The sequence below is a fragment of the Dicentrarchus labrax genome, unplaced genomic scaffold, assembly GCF_905237075.1.
Source record: "Dicentrarchus labrax unplaced genomic scaffold, dlabrax2021, whole genome shotgun sequence".
Classification (NCBI taxonomy): domain Eukaryota; kingdom Metazoa; phylum Chordata; class Actinopteri; family Moronidae; genus Dicentrarchus; species Dicentrarchus labrax.
The window spans coordinates 8,782,215-8,798,300 of record NW_026136713.1 but is presented as its reverse complement, the minus strand read 5'-3'; the positions used below and the strand labels follow the sequence as shown (position 1 = coordinate 8,798,300).

The following is a 16,086-nucleotide window of genomic DNA, read 5'->3' as shown; positions in this document are numbered from 1 at the left end:
CTCTCATCAGTGTTGTTTGAGATCACAGCAGGCTGCTTTTAGTGAAAAAGTTCAAATTCAATATGTTGGCGTAACAGCCCTAAGTGGACCAAAAAATCAGTGCAGTTTTAATTTAAATTCGCTACCTTGAATGATGGACTTCCATGTTTGGGTTTAGCTGATGTCCCTGGTGTCAGAAAAAGAATAGCTGTAGCTTTGGATGTCTGTGTATGTACCCATTATGCACCACACTGACAACTGATCAATTCTCAGTTGAAAAACGACAGGGTATTTTCCTTGTACATATGACATAGAGGCTATCTATATCAATCAATGAATCTGTTAACATTTAAAGAATATAAAGATAATAAAAGAAATATATAACCCTAGCTGCATCAAAAGAGATGTGCAGAGATATTGTGAAAGAAAGCAGCTCAGTCATCTGGTGAAAGAGTGAAAGTGAAACCCCTTTGTGAGCTTACTCTCTATGGTAATTCTGTGTTTAATAAGGGTTACATTTCTTTTCTTTACCCATAAGTATGCACATGTATATCATAGGTTGAATTGTTCCCTCAAGGGTATTAATTTACAGAAATGATGAAGGTGAAATGCCATGTCCAATTTGATGGGTCCTATATCATTAGCTTGTAATTGCTATGATTGGAATACAGTGACAGTATGCTCTCACGTCACATCTATCATTGATATTAATATGCTCTCAGAAAAAACGAACCAAACAACAATGTAAAGTGAAGGACAAGCGTAATCCATGCATACTTTGAGGACTCAATATTTAATGGCTCAAGTAAAATTCAATGACAAGAAAAATCATTTCACCATATGGAAGTTCATTTTTTTCATAGATTTAAATGGGATATCTTACAAAGGCATGACAACACAGACTGTATAGCTTTAACTGACCATTACAGATTTGCTGGCAAGCATTGAGGCCTTCTCTCAAAGCAAACTTGACCTGACTCACTGATGACTAATTTACAAGCATATACTTAAGTCTTATAGTTTGATATACTTTTGTACAAGATACATTTGTGTACATAAAATATTCTGGCAAGGTGCACGCCAGCATACACATATGTGCACATACGCGCACACAAACGCACTCATACATGCAAGGAGACACACACACACATATTCTCCCTCACACACATACGAAATCACCTATAAACACATTCAAACAAACTCTCGTCAATATTATGCATATGTATCCATTTACATTACAACAGAGATTGTCATCTCATCACTTCTTATGTTTTCCCTTTTTCTGTTTTGTCAACATTGCTAATTCCAGATGTTAGCCTGTAGCCATTAGTCTTTACTGTATGTGTCTTTCCAGTTTGTAACCATTACTAGGTTTTAGGGGTACTGCTATGTACAGTTTAAAATCCAGTTTACCTGACGGTATAGATATGTGTGTGTACGTAGAGGCATAAGTGATACGCACACTTTACAAAGTTTGAATGTGTACACTGTGTAACATTTGTTTTGTTCCATAAGACAGACAAACAGGTAGAGCAGTAAACATCAATACTGACACTGAATCTAATGACGGATGCATTGACTAGATAGTCAAGTGTCAAAATGCCTTGTGGGAGTCCAAAAAGTTCATGCAAATTAAGACACAAGTTGACATGATAATCATGACACACATTTTGAATAGAAAAATTCTGAAAATAAAAAACAACCTTCAGTTTTATGTATACTATCTTGACTTTGAGGGCAGAGGGAATTAGAAAAATATGAAAATAACAATGGGAGCAGACTCATGCAAAGTGAAAACCTGTGAACAGCCTTGATATTTTGTCTATTTCACTGTGTGTTTTGTGAAAGATGAAAACATTTGACACAGAGCGATACTACTTACTCAGAGGTGCCAAATGCACATTCATATGTATGCTCTTTGTTTTAAAAATAAACAAATAAAACATCACTACTTTTACCTCGTGAAGGGCATATGGTGAAACAAAATAGGACCGCAGTAGACATAAATAAGTCATGTTAGTATCAAAAGTAACATCCTACAGATGTACATTCATGCAGTTATTATCCTCTAGAAGTTGTCTTTCAATTAATGTTGCTGCTGCAACATTACAGTACATAGGACTTATGTAGGCAGAGTAAGTTAAAACACAGTGAGGGTTACAGATAGGTAATATTGTGCTTACTGTACACATGTGATTGGATAAATTATTTCAAACAATCACATTTTTATTACAGTGTGACAGTGTATAATCCCATACATATTTCATGGATATTCTCTCCCTCCATGATATGAGGAAGGGCACAATTTCCTGTGTCATATTTATAAGCACTCCACTACAACAGCAGATAATCTCTGTAGTTATTTCTGTTAATGAAGTTTCTTAAAAACCCAATTGTTATTTTTCAGATTTATTTTTGTTGAAAAGATCCAACCAGGAATTTATTTGCCCTACTTATATATTGCATAATTGTAAACAGACTGAAAAGAAAAGAGGGGATTTTGAGGCAACTTTGGATCATATCACAAGTGTTGGAGTTACATTTTTCAGACACATAAAATACCAATTTTCAGTGACATCATGATGTATGTTCCCTTTGATATGTACTCCTTTTGATTAAATATGCATTGTTTATTCCATTTGGTCTGTATTATAACAATGAAATGAGATGAAAAGTGATAGAGGGAAAAAGAGTATTAGTAAATGAACTGAAATTGGATTGCCAAACAGGGACATTTTCATTAACAGATGTTTATAGGAGGATTTATTTAAGATGCTTGTTTTGAATTACTTTCATTTTCATAATTGACTGAGGTGAAATTGAATTGCCCCTTTCCATGTCCTTGACACTCTGTTCCTTTAAGTGATCATTTCACAGAGTCTCAGATAAATCCTCTTTTTAATGATAAGAGTCCTGACCCTAAATATCTGAGAGAATAGGTGTGGTAGCTAAGAGGATGCAAACACAATTTGCCTCGCACCTTCCCTCGAGAATGCCACGTTGCATTATAGATTTAGGCCTGTTCCCAATTTGCAAGATGGTACAAGAAAATGAATCGCATGAATCATATACCTTATGATGTAGACACCTGGCTTGGATGTTACTGGAAAGAAAAATGGATATCAGCAAAGTCACTTATTGCTGTAGCAATAGATTATACTGCACCCAATCTGTTACAGCAGCAAGTTAGTCTGAAGTAGTTATCATCATCAGTACAATTTATACACACAGGCAGTGATGCGGTGTGTGTATGATGAAACCATGGTGAGGGGCAGCCTGCAGGGAGGTCCTTTCAAATAGTGCCAATGCCTATTCTTGTGATAACTGGAAAAATAACATTAACATCAATAATAGAGTTTGACTCAGGGCCCCCGAAGAAATTCTTGCATCCTGATCTATTATTGTAGCATCATAGTGAAAAGTGATAATAGAAACTTTGCAGCTAAACTGAGTTGTTTGAAAACACGCAGTAATAATTAATAGCTGGAACAATAAGTGTTATTAATGATATGATGGGAAGGCAGGGAGTGTATAAAGCTGCCATTTCTGAGTTACCTTTCCATTGCCTCTGCACTTGCAGAGCATGTTTCTGGTTTGCCGAGAGAACCATTCCAGGCCTCTTAACCACAATGAGGATAGCTACTGAAATCACACATCAAAGTTATTAGACTTAGAATTTCATAATTGGCTCTATAGCTGTTATCATGTGAGTGTTTCTGAGCAGCCAAATGAGAAATAGAAACAAAAGGAGGGAAACAAAGGGTACGTTTCCAAAGCACATTTGTCTGTGCCTTTTAAGGCTAAGCTATTGAGATAGTTAGCGAACATTTTCTTAATGGAGTTGGCAGAGATGGAGCAACCACCATATGGGAAACATCTTGGGTATGTGTGCAGCATTTTGGGTTTTTTTCTCTGTTATAATTTGTGTTCTGGTCCATGGTGAAAATGTAGAATGCATAAGATTACCGGTGTTGTCTACCATTGGCCTACTTATGTAGACTTTTTTATCCTTCTGCAGTCCCCTGACCAAAATAGACTTCTGAAACACGTTCAGGCAAGACAAAAGAAATATCTTCCACCACCAAAGGAGTTTGTGCTGCGTGTTATACAGAGCAATACTTCACTAGAACTTGAACAGAAACAACATCCACCCAGAGCTCATAATTAACATTTAGCTCAATTTAGCTCACTCAACACAAAGTACTGTATTTGCATGTTTTTCTGCATGAGGAAATGGTCTTTTAGGACACAGTTCCACACAAAGCTGAGCCCAAGGAGATTAAAGCATACATTGCCCTTTCTTATCACTAAGCAAACATCACCGAACAGAAAGCGAGAGTTTTTTTTTTTTTTCTGTGATGGAACTACTTTGGTATAGAACTACCTTTATTTATTATACATGGGCCTGCTATGTTAAGACTTACATGTCCTTTCAAACACTTTAGCTGTCAAACTGATCCCATATGACTTTGTCTGAACAACATCAACATGATCAAATCCATTTTCAGATGTCTTCATTAGTAAAACTGAGCTGGAGCTGGTCAGAGTTATTCAAATTGTGCATTCCGCCACATGTACGCAAACATACTGATCATTAAGTCAGTGACGAAAAGCCATCAATAGATAAAGTATGTATGTCAGGGCAATGAAGATCTGTCTTTTACTCTTACAGCTGGTGCTCATGTAAGAAAGAGCTGCTGCCCCCGCCAGTGGTCTGCTGCCCGGCAGAGGAGAAGCTCGCCAGGGGGATGACCTTGATGGGATCCTCCTTCTTACTACTGCAGTGTCTATCCAGGGTGTTGTAGAACTGCGGCCGGTTGATCCCTTTGTCCAGTTCATCTTTTTTGGGCACAGACCTGCCCAGGGTATGGCGACCATCCATGACCCCCATGCTGGCCATGTTAGCTTTGGCTCCCCGGACAAAGCCCTGCTGGAAACCAAAAGAGGCCATTGTACCGGTGATGGTGGCGGTGGTAGGGGCGGAGGTGGGGCTGTTGCTACCAGGACCCTGGAACTGGGCCAGGGCTGGGGGCATCCAGCAGCTGTCAGAGTGGCCCAGTATCAGACACTCCTGGGTACAGGTCTCAGAGGCCTCAGCCAAGGCTTTCTGCAAGTTCACCTCGATGGCTGCAAAAAAGAGAAAGAAGAAAACAACATAGTTAATTCAACAAGTCAGAACTTACAGAGAGTGCAGCTGGAACGCAATGATTTTGCTGGGAAAAAAAAAATTACTGAATGAACTCATGAATTATAATGTAAATAGAGGAAAGTTGTCGCCTTATCAGTGGTTGACCCACAAAATGTCAGCCTGTTAGCGAAATGAAAGTCAGTGATAAATGTTTCATTTCATCTTGTAATGAGAAAAACAGCAGCAGAGCATTTAATTTCCATTGGTATTCCCATGACTCTGTCTGTTTACCTACAATATGCAAGGAATTCCCTGTAGCTTAATTAGAGTTAAAAAAAAATGTCTTGCTGTTTGTGTGTCGGATTGGCATTACTGTATTAAATATTTAATGAACATCTTAACAAAGAATTGTTTATTTTAATCACTGTCAAGGCGGCACACCTTAAACCCTTTTGATCTTTCAGAATCCAAAATAAATCTCATCAAATAAGAAAACTCAAATAGGGAGAACTTGAAAAAAAAAATCCCATTATCCCAGGATCTGGTGAGCATCTTTAGAATATTCAGGTGCAATTAATATACGTGGTTAATTGTGGCAGAATTTGGGCAGTATGCATGGAAGGGGAGAAAAAAAAAGAAAACTGACTAAGGAAGGCGACTGGGCAAGGCTAAGCACTCAAACTATCTTATCTCATTATCCCGGCACTGACATCACATGTGGAATGAGTCTGGGATGAGGCCTCAGCATTGAGCCTCAGCAATAAAGCTTGTCAAGCCACATAATTAGAATGTAAAACAGTGTGCACCAAGGCAACCAGGAGCCTGCAGTGTTATGTTTCCTAGGCCATGCAAAGGAAAGAGGGGTCCTCATTCAAACATCACATCACTCCTCCCGGCTTCAGCTTCAAGCTGTCATGCAGAAATTATTTAGTATATTTGCATAAGTAAGAATGCTATAAATAATTAAGTGGTCTTAGACCCTAGTACACAGGGACGCCTGTTTCCTTCATGCACACAAGCTCTGCATGCTCTGTGTAATTCTATTGCACAGAAATCTGCAAATCTTCTTGCCACCTTGTTTATTGTTTTATGGCGTTCTACAAAATTAAAATGAATGTTCTACTCTCACGTTAGTGATACCAGTCCAGCCTCCCAGAACTGCCGTATAACGGCCCAATGCACTCACTTTTTTGTATTTCTGTGCCACTGCTGATTGAATAGCACAGCGTCAACTTTAATTATGAGCGCAATGTCTGAAAATGAATCGCCTGGTATAAATTGTGAGGATATATTTGGAGTGCTCACGTGGAGTCAAATCTGTCCTCTCCATATTGAACTGGAGCCTTGGAGCAGGAGTGTATAAATCCCCTGGGCGGTAAATGTGTCACCTTTCAGAGGGTCACTAACTTCATTAAGGCAAAAATGGATGCTGCTTTCTCATTCTCTGAGCTAGCACAATAGGGCCGAGCCAAGTCTTGGCCGTGCCCTGACTCAATCTCTCTCCAAGGGTTTTCTGCTGTTGGTAATGCCTTTTGGGGGCACTGCCGTTTTTGATGAGGTAATGCTATTAGCATGAACTTCTTATTCTATAAGCACGCACCCAGACACACAAATAAAAGTTCCTGGTTTTATTCAAAAGTGCCAGATTTTCTCCCTCCTCCTCAACTTTAAATGATCAGCGCAGCCAAAGGTGAAGCTGTCTTTAATGTAGTGTACTTTATAAATGAAAGGCAGTCTGTGGCTCCGTGACTTCACACAGCTTGAACTCACAGCAGTTCTGTGTCAACAACCTTCAGTGCCTCCAAATTTTGTATGCAATATTTCACATCTAGCCTCTCCAAAAGACATGGGTCTGTACTATTTTCTATTCCAGTGGGATAGTTTGGATAGGCGGTGGCGGGTTTGGGAGGGCGGGAGCACGGCGTGAGTGATGTCGTTGACAGCTCTGGTTGCTTTCGTCAGCTAGAGGTATGCCGCAGCCTGCTTGTGATGCTGCTGTCTTTTGTATTCAGGGGAAACAACTGTACCCCGCGGAGCTTTCGGGAGGAATCACACATCACTGACGCCACAGATCCCCTGATGCTGAGAACATTCTTTTCTACTTTCCTTCAAGGAAATTTGAATGGCAGACAAGTGGGGATAATGGCAAACAATTGGGTTTAATAGACAGTACAACTGGGATCAGACCTACTGTTCTCATTCAAAATGATTCATCTTCACTGAGCAGTGGTGATGTGATTGAAATAAAACTGTGATACCTATTTAGTTACTCTGTAGAGTTGACTGAACATTTAATACAAGTTTCACCAAATCTCTAATAAATAACTACTGTTGACTCTAGAAATTTGGTGTTATTTAATTCATGTTGTGATTTAAAACAGCCTGCAGGCTAATTTGACATAAGGTAATCTATTATCCATGTTCTTGTATAATTCTAGACACCCCGCAGTGCCATAGTTCTAGGATTCTACTTGATCTTATGGTCATGCACAAGGTCAATAACAGTGGTAGCCTACAGCAATCTTGTTCTGCAACATCAACACATCCCTTGGCCAGCCACAGATCGAACACCACTGCATCCACCTTCAGCTGACCTTCCATCCGTGCGGTCAAACATTACAGCTTGTATAAACATTGGACATGTGTAAGAGAGAGGCAGCGTGGCATGCAAAGGATTACCAAAAAAGTTATTTTGGACTAAATGAAATGACTGGACATATTAAAGCTTGCAATTTGACCAGACACAAGGTGAGGTTACCATAGTGCAAATGCTTCACTATATAATGTGAGTACTTGAAATCATTTAATTTAGTTGGACACAATAACTTGAATGTCTGCCATCCAATCTAACTTAGAAAATGAATTGAGTTCATTATGTTTTTTGTTCAGATTGTTTAAAGGACTTTAGTGTTTGTTCTTAACATAATAAATAACATTATCTCAGAAACATCTCTCAATCGAACCTCCTTCAAAAATTCCAATTTTGTCCACACCCCATTTTGTAATATTCCAGTCAGCTGGCATGCAGATGATTCATTGATAATAATGTCCTTTTAAGTGCAGCTTTGATAGTGAACCATCCCAGAAAATAAATGAATGTTCTAATTTGAAACAATTGCCATGCCATGCATGACACACCAGTGTTTCCACAACCCTTTACTGCAACAGTGGTGAATATGCTGTGTTATTCTCTTTACGTTTGTTGTGTGTATGGCCATTATTTTGGGGGATTTTATTTCAGATTGTAATGCTGAAATAATGAGCAGTAATTCAAATAGCAGACCCATGCTACTGCATGCTAATGGTAAGGTTACTATACACAGTTGGTAATATAAAGGTAATTGGTTACATTTCTGCATTAAGATAATGTTGTAATGATTTGATTTAACTATGATAAACAGTGCAAGACTCAGTCCCATGAGGTTGTTGAAGTGCTACCTTACCAACCAGATGCTGACATTTCATGTCTAGTATCATATTTTGCCTTTTTATTATACACGTATGCATTCAATCTCACTTATTGTTTTCCCTGATGGCCATGAAATCTACTAATGCAAATGTGTGTTCCGACAGCCAGACACACGCGCGCAGCTAAGATGCTTATTAGCTGGCTGATCGGGGATTTTCAGTACAATAGTGTGAGATATTTAACATGACAGTTGATGATATTTACTGACAAAGCTAGTTACATCTTGATGAGCTTCACATTAGGGTCTGCACACATATCACGATTCAACTTATTATTTCAGCATGCACAAACTCATTATTGCTAATTAAAAGGATAATTGCATGCATCTAGGACATTAAATTCCTCAAACAGCCAACAGGAAGGTGGACTATGCCCCTGACTCATCCTACAGTGTTAACTGGTGCATTCTTTTCAGTTTTTTAGCCTGGAACTTGTGTGCATCAAACTCATGTATTGAGATTGTTATGTACTGTATGCTGTAATATGACTTAAATAGGTCTTCTGTGACTGCAGTACTGTTGAAATCCTGTAAATCTATCTTTTTTTAATCTGTTGGACTGAAGGTTTTTCTTTTTTTTATCATTTTATTGTCTAAGGTTGTTATACATGGGCTGTCAATATGCAGCATTGTTGTTTTCTTTTGTAACATTCTTTATAAAGACTTAGAAAGCTCAAAAGCTTTTCTTTCTACTCCAACAACATTCACAAAAGTTCAAAAGTTCATGCACATTCCTGAATGTAACTATGCCAAGAAAATAAACCTTTTCCCACCTAAGGCATTATCACCTACAGCTCTGCCCCTTTGAGTGTCAATTAATTTGGGCTCAACAAGTTTAATGGCGGCAGAAAATAAAAGAAAAATGCAAAGAGGCTTATATTCAGCTGCATGAGATGTTTTAAAATGGAGAACTCGCCTTTCATAGAACCATTCTGGAGTACTACAACAGCTATCATGCGTGCAAAAGTATTATCATTATCATATTATGTGTTCTTGTATGAATAGAAGATGAGATGTTACAGAGAGTGAGCGGAACATGAACACATTGTTTCTGAAGGGAGACCAAAATACAGAAAAAAAAGGAATATGGGAGATTCTTTCAAACAAATAGAATCTCAGTAGAAATAATTGGGTTTGTAATTACCAAGACTTTATCACTTCACCCGGCCTTATACTCACTCCACACGTACAATCTGGATAAGCAAATGGATGGTCATTAATAATAATAGCGCTATTAAAACCCCTTGGTGTTGCACTGAAAAGAGAGATGCCATTACTTTCATCACAGCGCTGGCAATCATCATTTAAAGGAGAGACTAATGTCTCAGTTTCACAGAATTACAAATACGAGACAGCAAGCTTAAATGCTTGATGCATATAGCCATCCTTCCAGCTCATATTGATGATGCACATTTCTGATTCATACTTTTGATGATGTGTACTCATATATGAATTCATGTTCAATTAAAGATATTGCACATTTGCTTGTGAGAGCCTGGCTTCTGAAGGAATGAAAACTAGATTTAATATTTACAAGTCCTGCATATACATTACTTTAACAATGAAATAAGAATATGTATGTTCGGAGACAAGGTCTGTGACTTCTCCAGAAAAAGCCTGTCTCTATGGCAATGAGTCTGAAAATTAACTTTTCTCTGCACGTCAGACTCAAATGCTATTTGGTTTTCTTTACTTTATCAGAAGGAGGTACAGTATAATCCCTTGGCGAAGGCAATAAGAGCTGTCATTGTCACTGCTGACAAGGGCGTGGAGGAGAAAGTAAATATTCCATTGTAGCAATAAAAACTTGCTGTGCACTTTGGAAGGCAGCGATCAACTGTGCTGCAGAGGTCAATGGTGCCATGTAGGAGGCTGACATGTATTAAGATCTATAAGGAGCCATGCTGTAGCAGACAGCTATTGTAGAGTTTTATCAACAAGATTTTGTTGTAAAATGTGGAATGTACGCTCTGATGGCTATTCAGCATCAGCAATCTCATAGAAGAAGAACTGCATGCCAGTGAATGGTAATGAGTTACCTGCAGTAATGGCATAGTAGATTTTCACACTGAAACATGCATTTGAGAGCAATTCAGTGTAGCAGTGATACAAAGCGAGTGAGTTTTATAAGAAAGGGCAAGGCCATTGCTCCTCTTATTCAACTTTTTTAAACAAATAGTGCCAGATGCAATGAATGGCCTTTTTTAAAGGAGACAATGTGACGCAGATAAGAGGGGAGCGGGGTTGTCCATATATACTCTAGACTAATTACTTTTGATGCATTTACTGAGACGCCGCTGAACACGCTGAGTCTCTGAGCCACATACGTATTTATCAGCACTTGTGGGACCTATACAGTTCCTCGCCTGTAATCCATCTAGCCTTGTCTACTCTCGACCCCTTTTGCTTTCCTAGTGTTTGACCCATTGTAACTGAAAGTAATTGCAGGCAGAAAACAACATCTAATGATTACTTTATCTGGGAGTCTGAGAGAGAGTGAAAAGTCACAGACAGGTACTTTCAACAAAAGGAGGAGGCCTTTTTGTTCCCGACACACAATTTCAGACAACAAAGAATATTATTGACTTGGCTGAGATTAGAACACCAAAACAAATGACAAAGCACAGAGAGAGGACAAAGTGCACAAAGAGAGAAAGGATCTCTTGAACAACCCGGTGCCAAGCGCCTTGCTTCTTTCTTTTTGTAACCATTGATTAAAAGTATGTTGTAGGTTGGAGCACCCATTTCTCCCCTGAGAATATACAACACAAACAGTGTACAGACTTAATTTAATGTAAATTTCTTTATCTCAAAGTCACCTTTGTTGTCAAGGAGAGAAAAAAAAAAAAACACGTAAAATTTATCTCACCTCAGCATAAAATGTTTCCAAAAAAAAGAGCAAGCCTCGACATCAACAACCGCACTGTGATTTCCATCAACAGAGAGCACAGTTGGGAAGGTAGAACACAGAAACAGCTTTCTTCTTGACACTTGACTTTTTGTGTGTGACATTGGTTGATTACATCTCCTTCATTATGTCTGGACTACTATTGGGCCTCCCCTCCCGAGGACAAGATGCCGGTGTCACCATCAACACAATCAGGCCTGGCCAAATACCCAGCATGGGCCAGATAGATGAGAGGTGCAAACACCATAACAATCTGCAATCAGCGCTCATCACTACAGTGATAAACAGAGGAGGAGGCACAGAGTTTCTATGGGGGGTAGAAACACAAGACATGCTCATGTAGATGCAGACACACACACACACACACACACACACACACACACACACACACACACACACACAAGACCGGTGCTCTCAGTTAAAAATTTTATACAAGGGGAGCCATTTATTCTCTTCTTTGTGAGTCTGTATTTGTGAAAAACACTGGACAATACTGCAGATATAGTGTAGATGTGCTGTCACAGACAAGGAAGCAATACATAAATGCATATTTATAAGGTTTAAAAAAAATGCGAATCCACCTTAAAATTCATTGCACACGGATGAATGTCTGAACATTTCCATATTGTGTAGATAATGTGAGGTCTGGGAAATGAAAATAAAGAGCGCAGAATGAAAAGGAAGTGAAAATATTTTAGAAGGATTAAAAAAAGAAAGGAAAAAATACTGATTAAGTGGGACCTGACAAAGCTGTCTGATATTTGCAAGAAGATTGGATTGTTCCAGCAGGAATACTATCTAAACAACCATGATTTTGAGGAAATGACTTTGATCTAAAAATGTAAATGTCACTTATGACACTCTTAGCTTTTCTTTTAAAATCAAATTAGGAGCTGATTTGAAGCATAAGCATGTCCTCAAAGAATTAAACCTGTTGCATTAGGAGCCGGTTCAACTGCTGGATGTTTTTAGAGAATAGATAATAAAGAATGAAGGCTCTGCTTCACATGATGGAGGAGAGACTAAAGAGACAAACTGTACAGCAGCCACCACCGTGCTACACATGTAACAAGCAAATTCATCACACTGACCCATTGCCCCCAATTATTATGGAAAACAAGAATGAATCAAATTAACATTGAAGAAGCTCTCGGATCTGGCAGCCTGTCTGTATAGCCGATGGATTCAGCAGGAGGAGAGGAGAGGGTAATAAACAAGGTGCCACTGCATATGCTATATATCTTGCAGTCATTGATGATTAGCTCTGTTTTCCCTTAGCCATACATTACTGTTATTGCCTCCATGGCCAGGCAGATAGGAAGTGGATACAAAGGCATCGTGAAGCCCATCTTTCAACGGATAACTGGCAGGCTGAAAACCACTCAGCACCAGTGGCGGCATGATTTCAGTGCATGAGTGATCTGGGCATGCTGAAAACTGTAATCTCTTATGGCAGAGCTGAGAAGAGGACCTGCTGTACAGTTTTTGTTGTGTTTTTCAAGGGTGTGTGTTTATTGTACAGTGAGGTATTTCTAAGTGAAATCATTCAGTGTAGTCACAAAAAACAGGAGTCTCTCTTCAGATGTCAACAGCTCAAAGTCCTGGTGTGTTGTCCTGTGAGGCAATCCAGAAAATGTGTATTCTATATGAGGTGTCAGTGTCTGGAGCAGACACTCATGCCATCCCTTTCCCCCCATTTCTTTTTCTTTCCTCAGCTTAAAAATATTTTGAGGACAGCTCAGGCATGAATGCAAACTGTATGTGGAATTTGTCACAGTCATTAGTGCTGAGCAAACTTATATTTGCAATATTAGTGTGTAGTGTAGCATGGTAAAGGTTTTAGTATGAGGGGCAGATTCTCCTCAGATCCCCCTGTGCATGTACACTTTAAAGGTTTTCCTTTTCCGGAGCGCCACAGACCCATCTCCGGGGACAACTATTAATTTTTCACTGAAACCTCCTCTGAATAATGAATTCTGTCCTATTTATACGCTGTGATAAGTCCACTGAATGTCTAAAAAGGGGTTATCATGAAAAGGGTAAGGCTTTCAGAGAAAGACCTGTTCCTGCTTAACATGTTTAATTCATCCGCATCGCCATGTTCTTGAAAGAAGAAGAAAAGTCATATAATGTATCACTGGCAAACATGAAAGCAGACGCAAGCGGCACATTCAATAAATCACAGCTTTACTTTTACTGTTTTGATGTTGACTGTCACAATCCTCCACCCAAACAGCAGCCGTTGAAAGTTCAGATATATGCCTTTTACTCCTCCAGGCTCCGCTGACAGATATGCTCTCACTAAAATCACAGAGGTACTCAGTGGCTTGTGTTAATGCTTCTGTCACTACGCACTTTATTTGGGGTGTGTCAAGTGCAGACATTGTCAGCCAACATTCACAACAGCGAGAGCGACAGACAGATAGACACACGGAGGAGGGGGAGAGAGAGAGAGAGGCAGTTGCAGAAACATTAACCATTAAATTTAGCCCATGAATAATGAAATAAAAAAAGCAACATATTTCAAAATCTGTCAAGAAAAAATGCAATTGACATAGATTTGAGACTTAAAATACTTAGATATTTAAAATGACTGTTGCTGTAGTGACATCAGTTTATTCCAGGATAGAAAAAGGCTTATTCTGCTGCTGTTTGTGTCAGCACTCTAAGTGAACCAAGCCATTAATTACAGTTTAACTCTCAGGCCAAATAACCATAAGGCTGTCACATCATAAAAAACTATTACCCTTACATAAACACAATTAATTGATCGAGCAGCCAGTATCAGTATCACGCAGTATTATTGAGACAGATTAACTGTAAGGACATAATAAATACGTGTGATGATCTTATTCAATACTATAAGTCAAGCAATTTTAAATTATGTTAGGAGTCAGTTTGGTTCTACTTATACAGACAAAATTGCATACATATTAATAATATAGAATTTTGCCATACCTAGTTCTATTAATTATTTAGTGGTCTTAGTTCACTGTCATTGTTTCTGATCTGATCTGAATATATTATCTTATTATATTATTATAACAGCTCCTCTTTGGTTTCTAAAAAGTCTCGATTGAAAAAAAAAAAAGAAGAAAATTAAAGGGCAAAAGCAAAGTAGGTTCGTGATTGTGTTCTGTCTGTGATGATGAAGAGAATGCTCCAGTGGCTACAACAGTCCACAGAGGAGGAGACGGCGAAAATAGCCACGCAACTACTTTGCTCTAGAGACTGGCAGCAACCCATTGACCTCAATGTCTTTTATGCTGTTTAGCCTGGAGCGCTAACTATCAGATATTAACACCCCACATCTTTGATTTTGTGTGCCTGTCAGGCCCTGAGGACGCTTGTATATATTGTCCCGGGGTGCCCTCCTCTTTGTGTCAGTTGTTTCGTCCTCCTCTAACACGACAAACACCCACAAAGAGGCAAGGGTATGTCACATTTCCTCTGCCTGGCATCTAGTATCGACTCTAATGTTGACATGTCTTATAGCAGAGCCTGGGGATGGTGGAGAGAGAGGAAGTTTGAAAAAAAAAAAAAAAAAAACAAGCCCTAAATGTCACTAACATGTCCGGGTGTTTGTAGAATTGCGGGAGAAAATTGCCAGGGCTTCCTGGCTCATCACCACCACCACCACCACTGCTACGATGACATCACTACAGCCAATTTCATCCTGCAGTTCATTTCAAGCTGCTGCGTTTGTGTGCGCGCGTGTGCGAGCGAGTGTGTGAATATGTGACAGAGAGAGAAACAGGCTCGCTCTCTATATAATTCAGTGTGTGAAGGCACCAATACCCATCTCTATGATAATTTCCTATTCACTATGAGCAAAGACAGCAACACTGATACAATTCATTTCCCTTTTATTAACTGGTGCGGAAATGTTGGGCCCCGCAGAAGTGACTTCTGAAGTCTTTCAGGACTGAAGGGTGGTAGAGTTTGTTTTACGGGTGGGAGGAGAAACCTACCAGTACAGGGTAGATGATTTTGGGAGCCATGCATCCATAATAGAGTATTTGCCTGAGACAAGATGCTCAGTTTCTATGAACACTTAGTGACACATGAGACCCTGGGTCAAAGCCTATCAGTTCCAACGCTACACTTGCCTTATCTAAGAAAATAAAACTGACTGGTCACCTCTCTAAACCTCTGGCAAAGTTTCAGTATCATATGTCTTGTTTGCATTACTTGTTTGAGTTTCATGTGTGACATCCAGAGTCAAGTCCAGTCAATCACAGTGACATTCAATTCACTAGAATTGATGACTTGCCACCAGTCTGCCATTTTTATCTGGGGCTGATGCCTTTATTTTTCGTCATCCCCGACTCTTCCTCTCTCCGCTCTGATATTACTAATTATTTCAAACTATCAGGTAGACAGTTTCAATTTCAATTAAATCTCCTCTTCTCCGCTGACCTTGGGGTGGAGAACAGGGTTGTGCTCTCAGCTCTGAACAGTTATGGGTGCCATTTAAGAAGAAATTTAAACTCAATTTTAGCTTGACTTCAGAGAATACATGGCGAGTTCACCCTTGTCAAGACAGAAGTGTGCTCAGTATATGTATTCCAGTAACACACTTAATGTGATAATTGAAAGGGGTC

General features: G+C 39.2%; 1 protein-coding gene across 1 annotated transcript in view; it reads right to left on the bottom strand.

Annotated features, from left to right (window-relative positions):
* Positions 1-753: 753 nt before the first annotated feature.
* pcdh11 (protocadherin 11) overlaps positions 754-16,086 on the bottom strand; it is a 130,792-nt gene continuing 115,459 nt past the window's right edge. Inside the window, exon 7 of the mRNA XM_051419516.1 lies at positions 754-5,106. Within this exon, the coding sequence (XP_051275476.1) occupies positions 4,646-5,106 (461 nt within the window). The 3' untranslated portion in view covers positions 754-4,645. The remainder of the gene's footprint in view (positions 5,107-16,086) is intronic.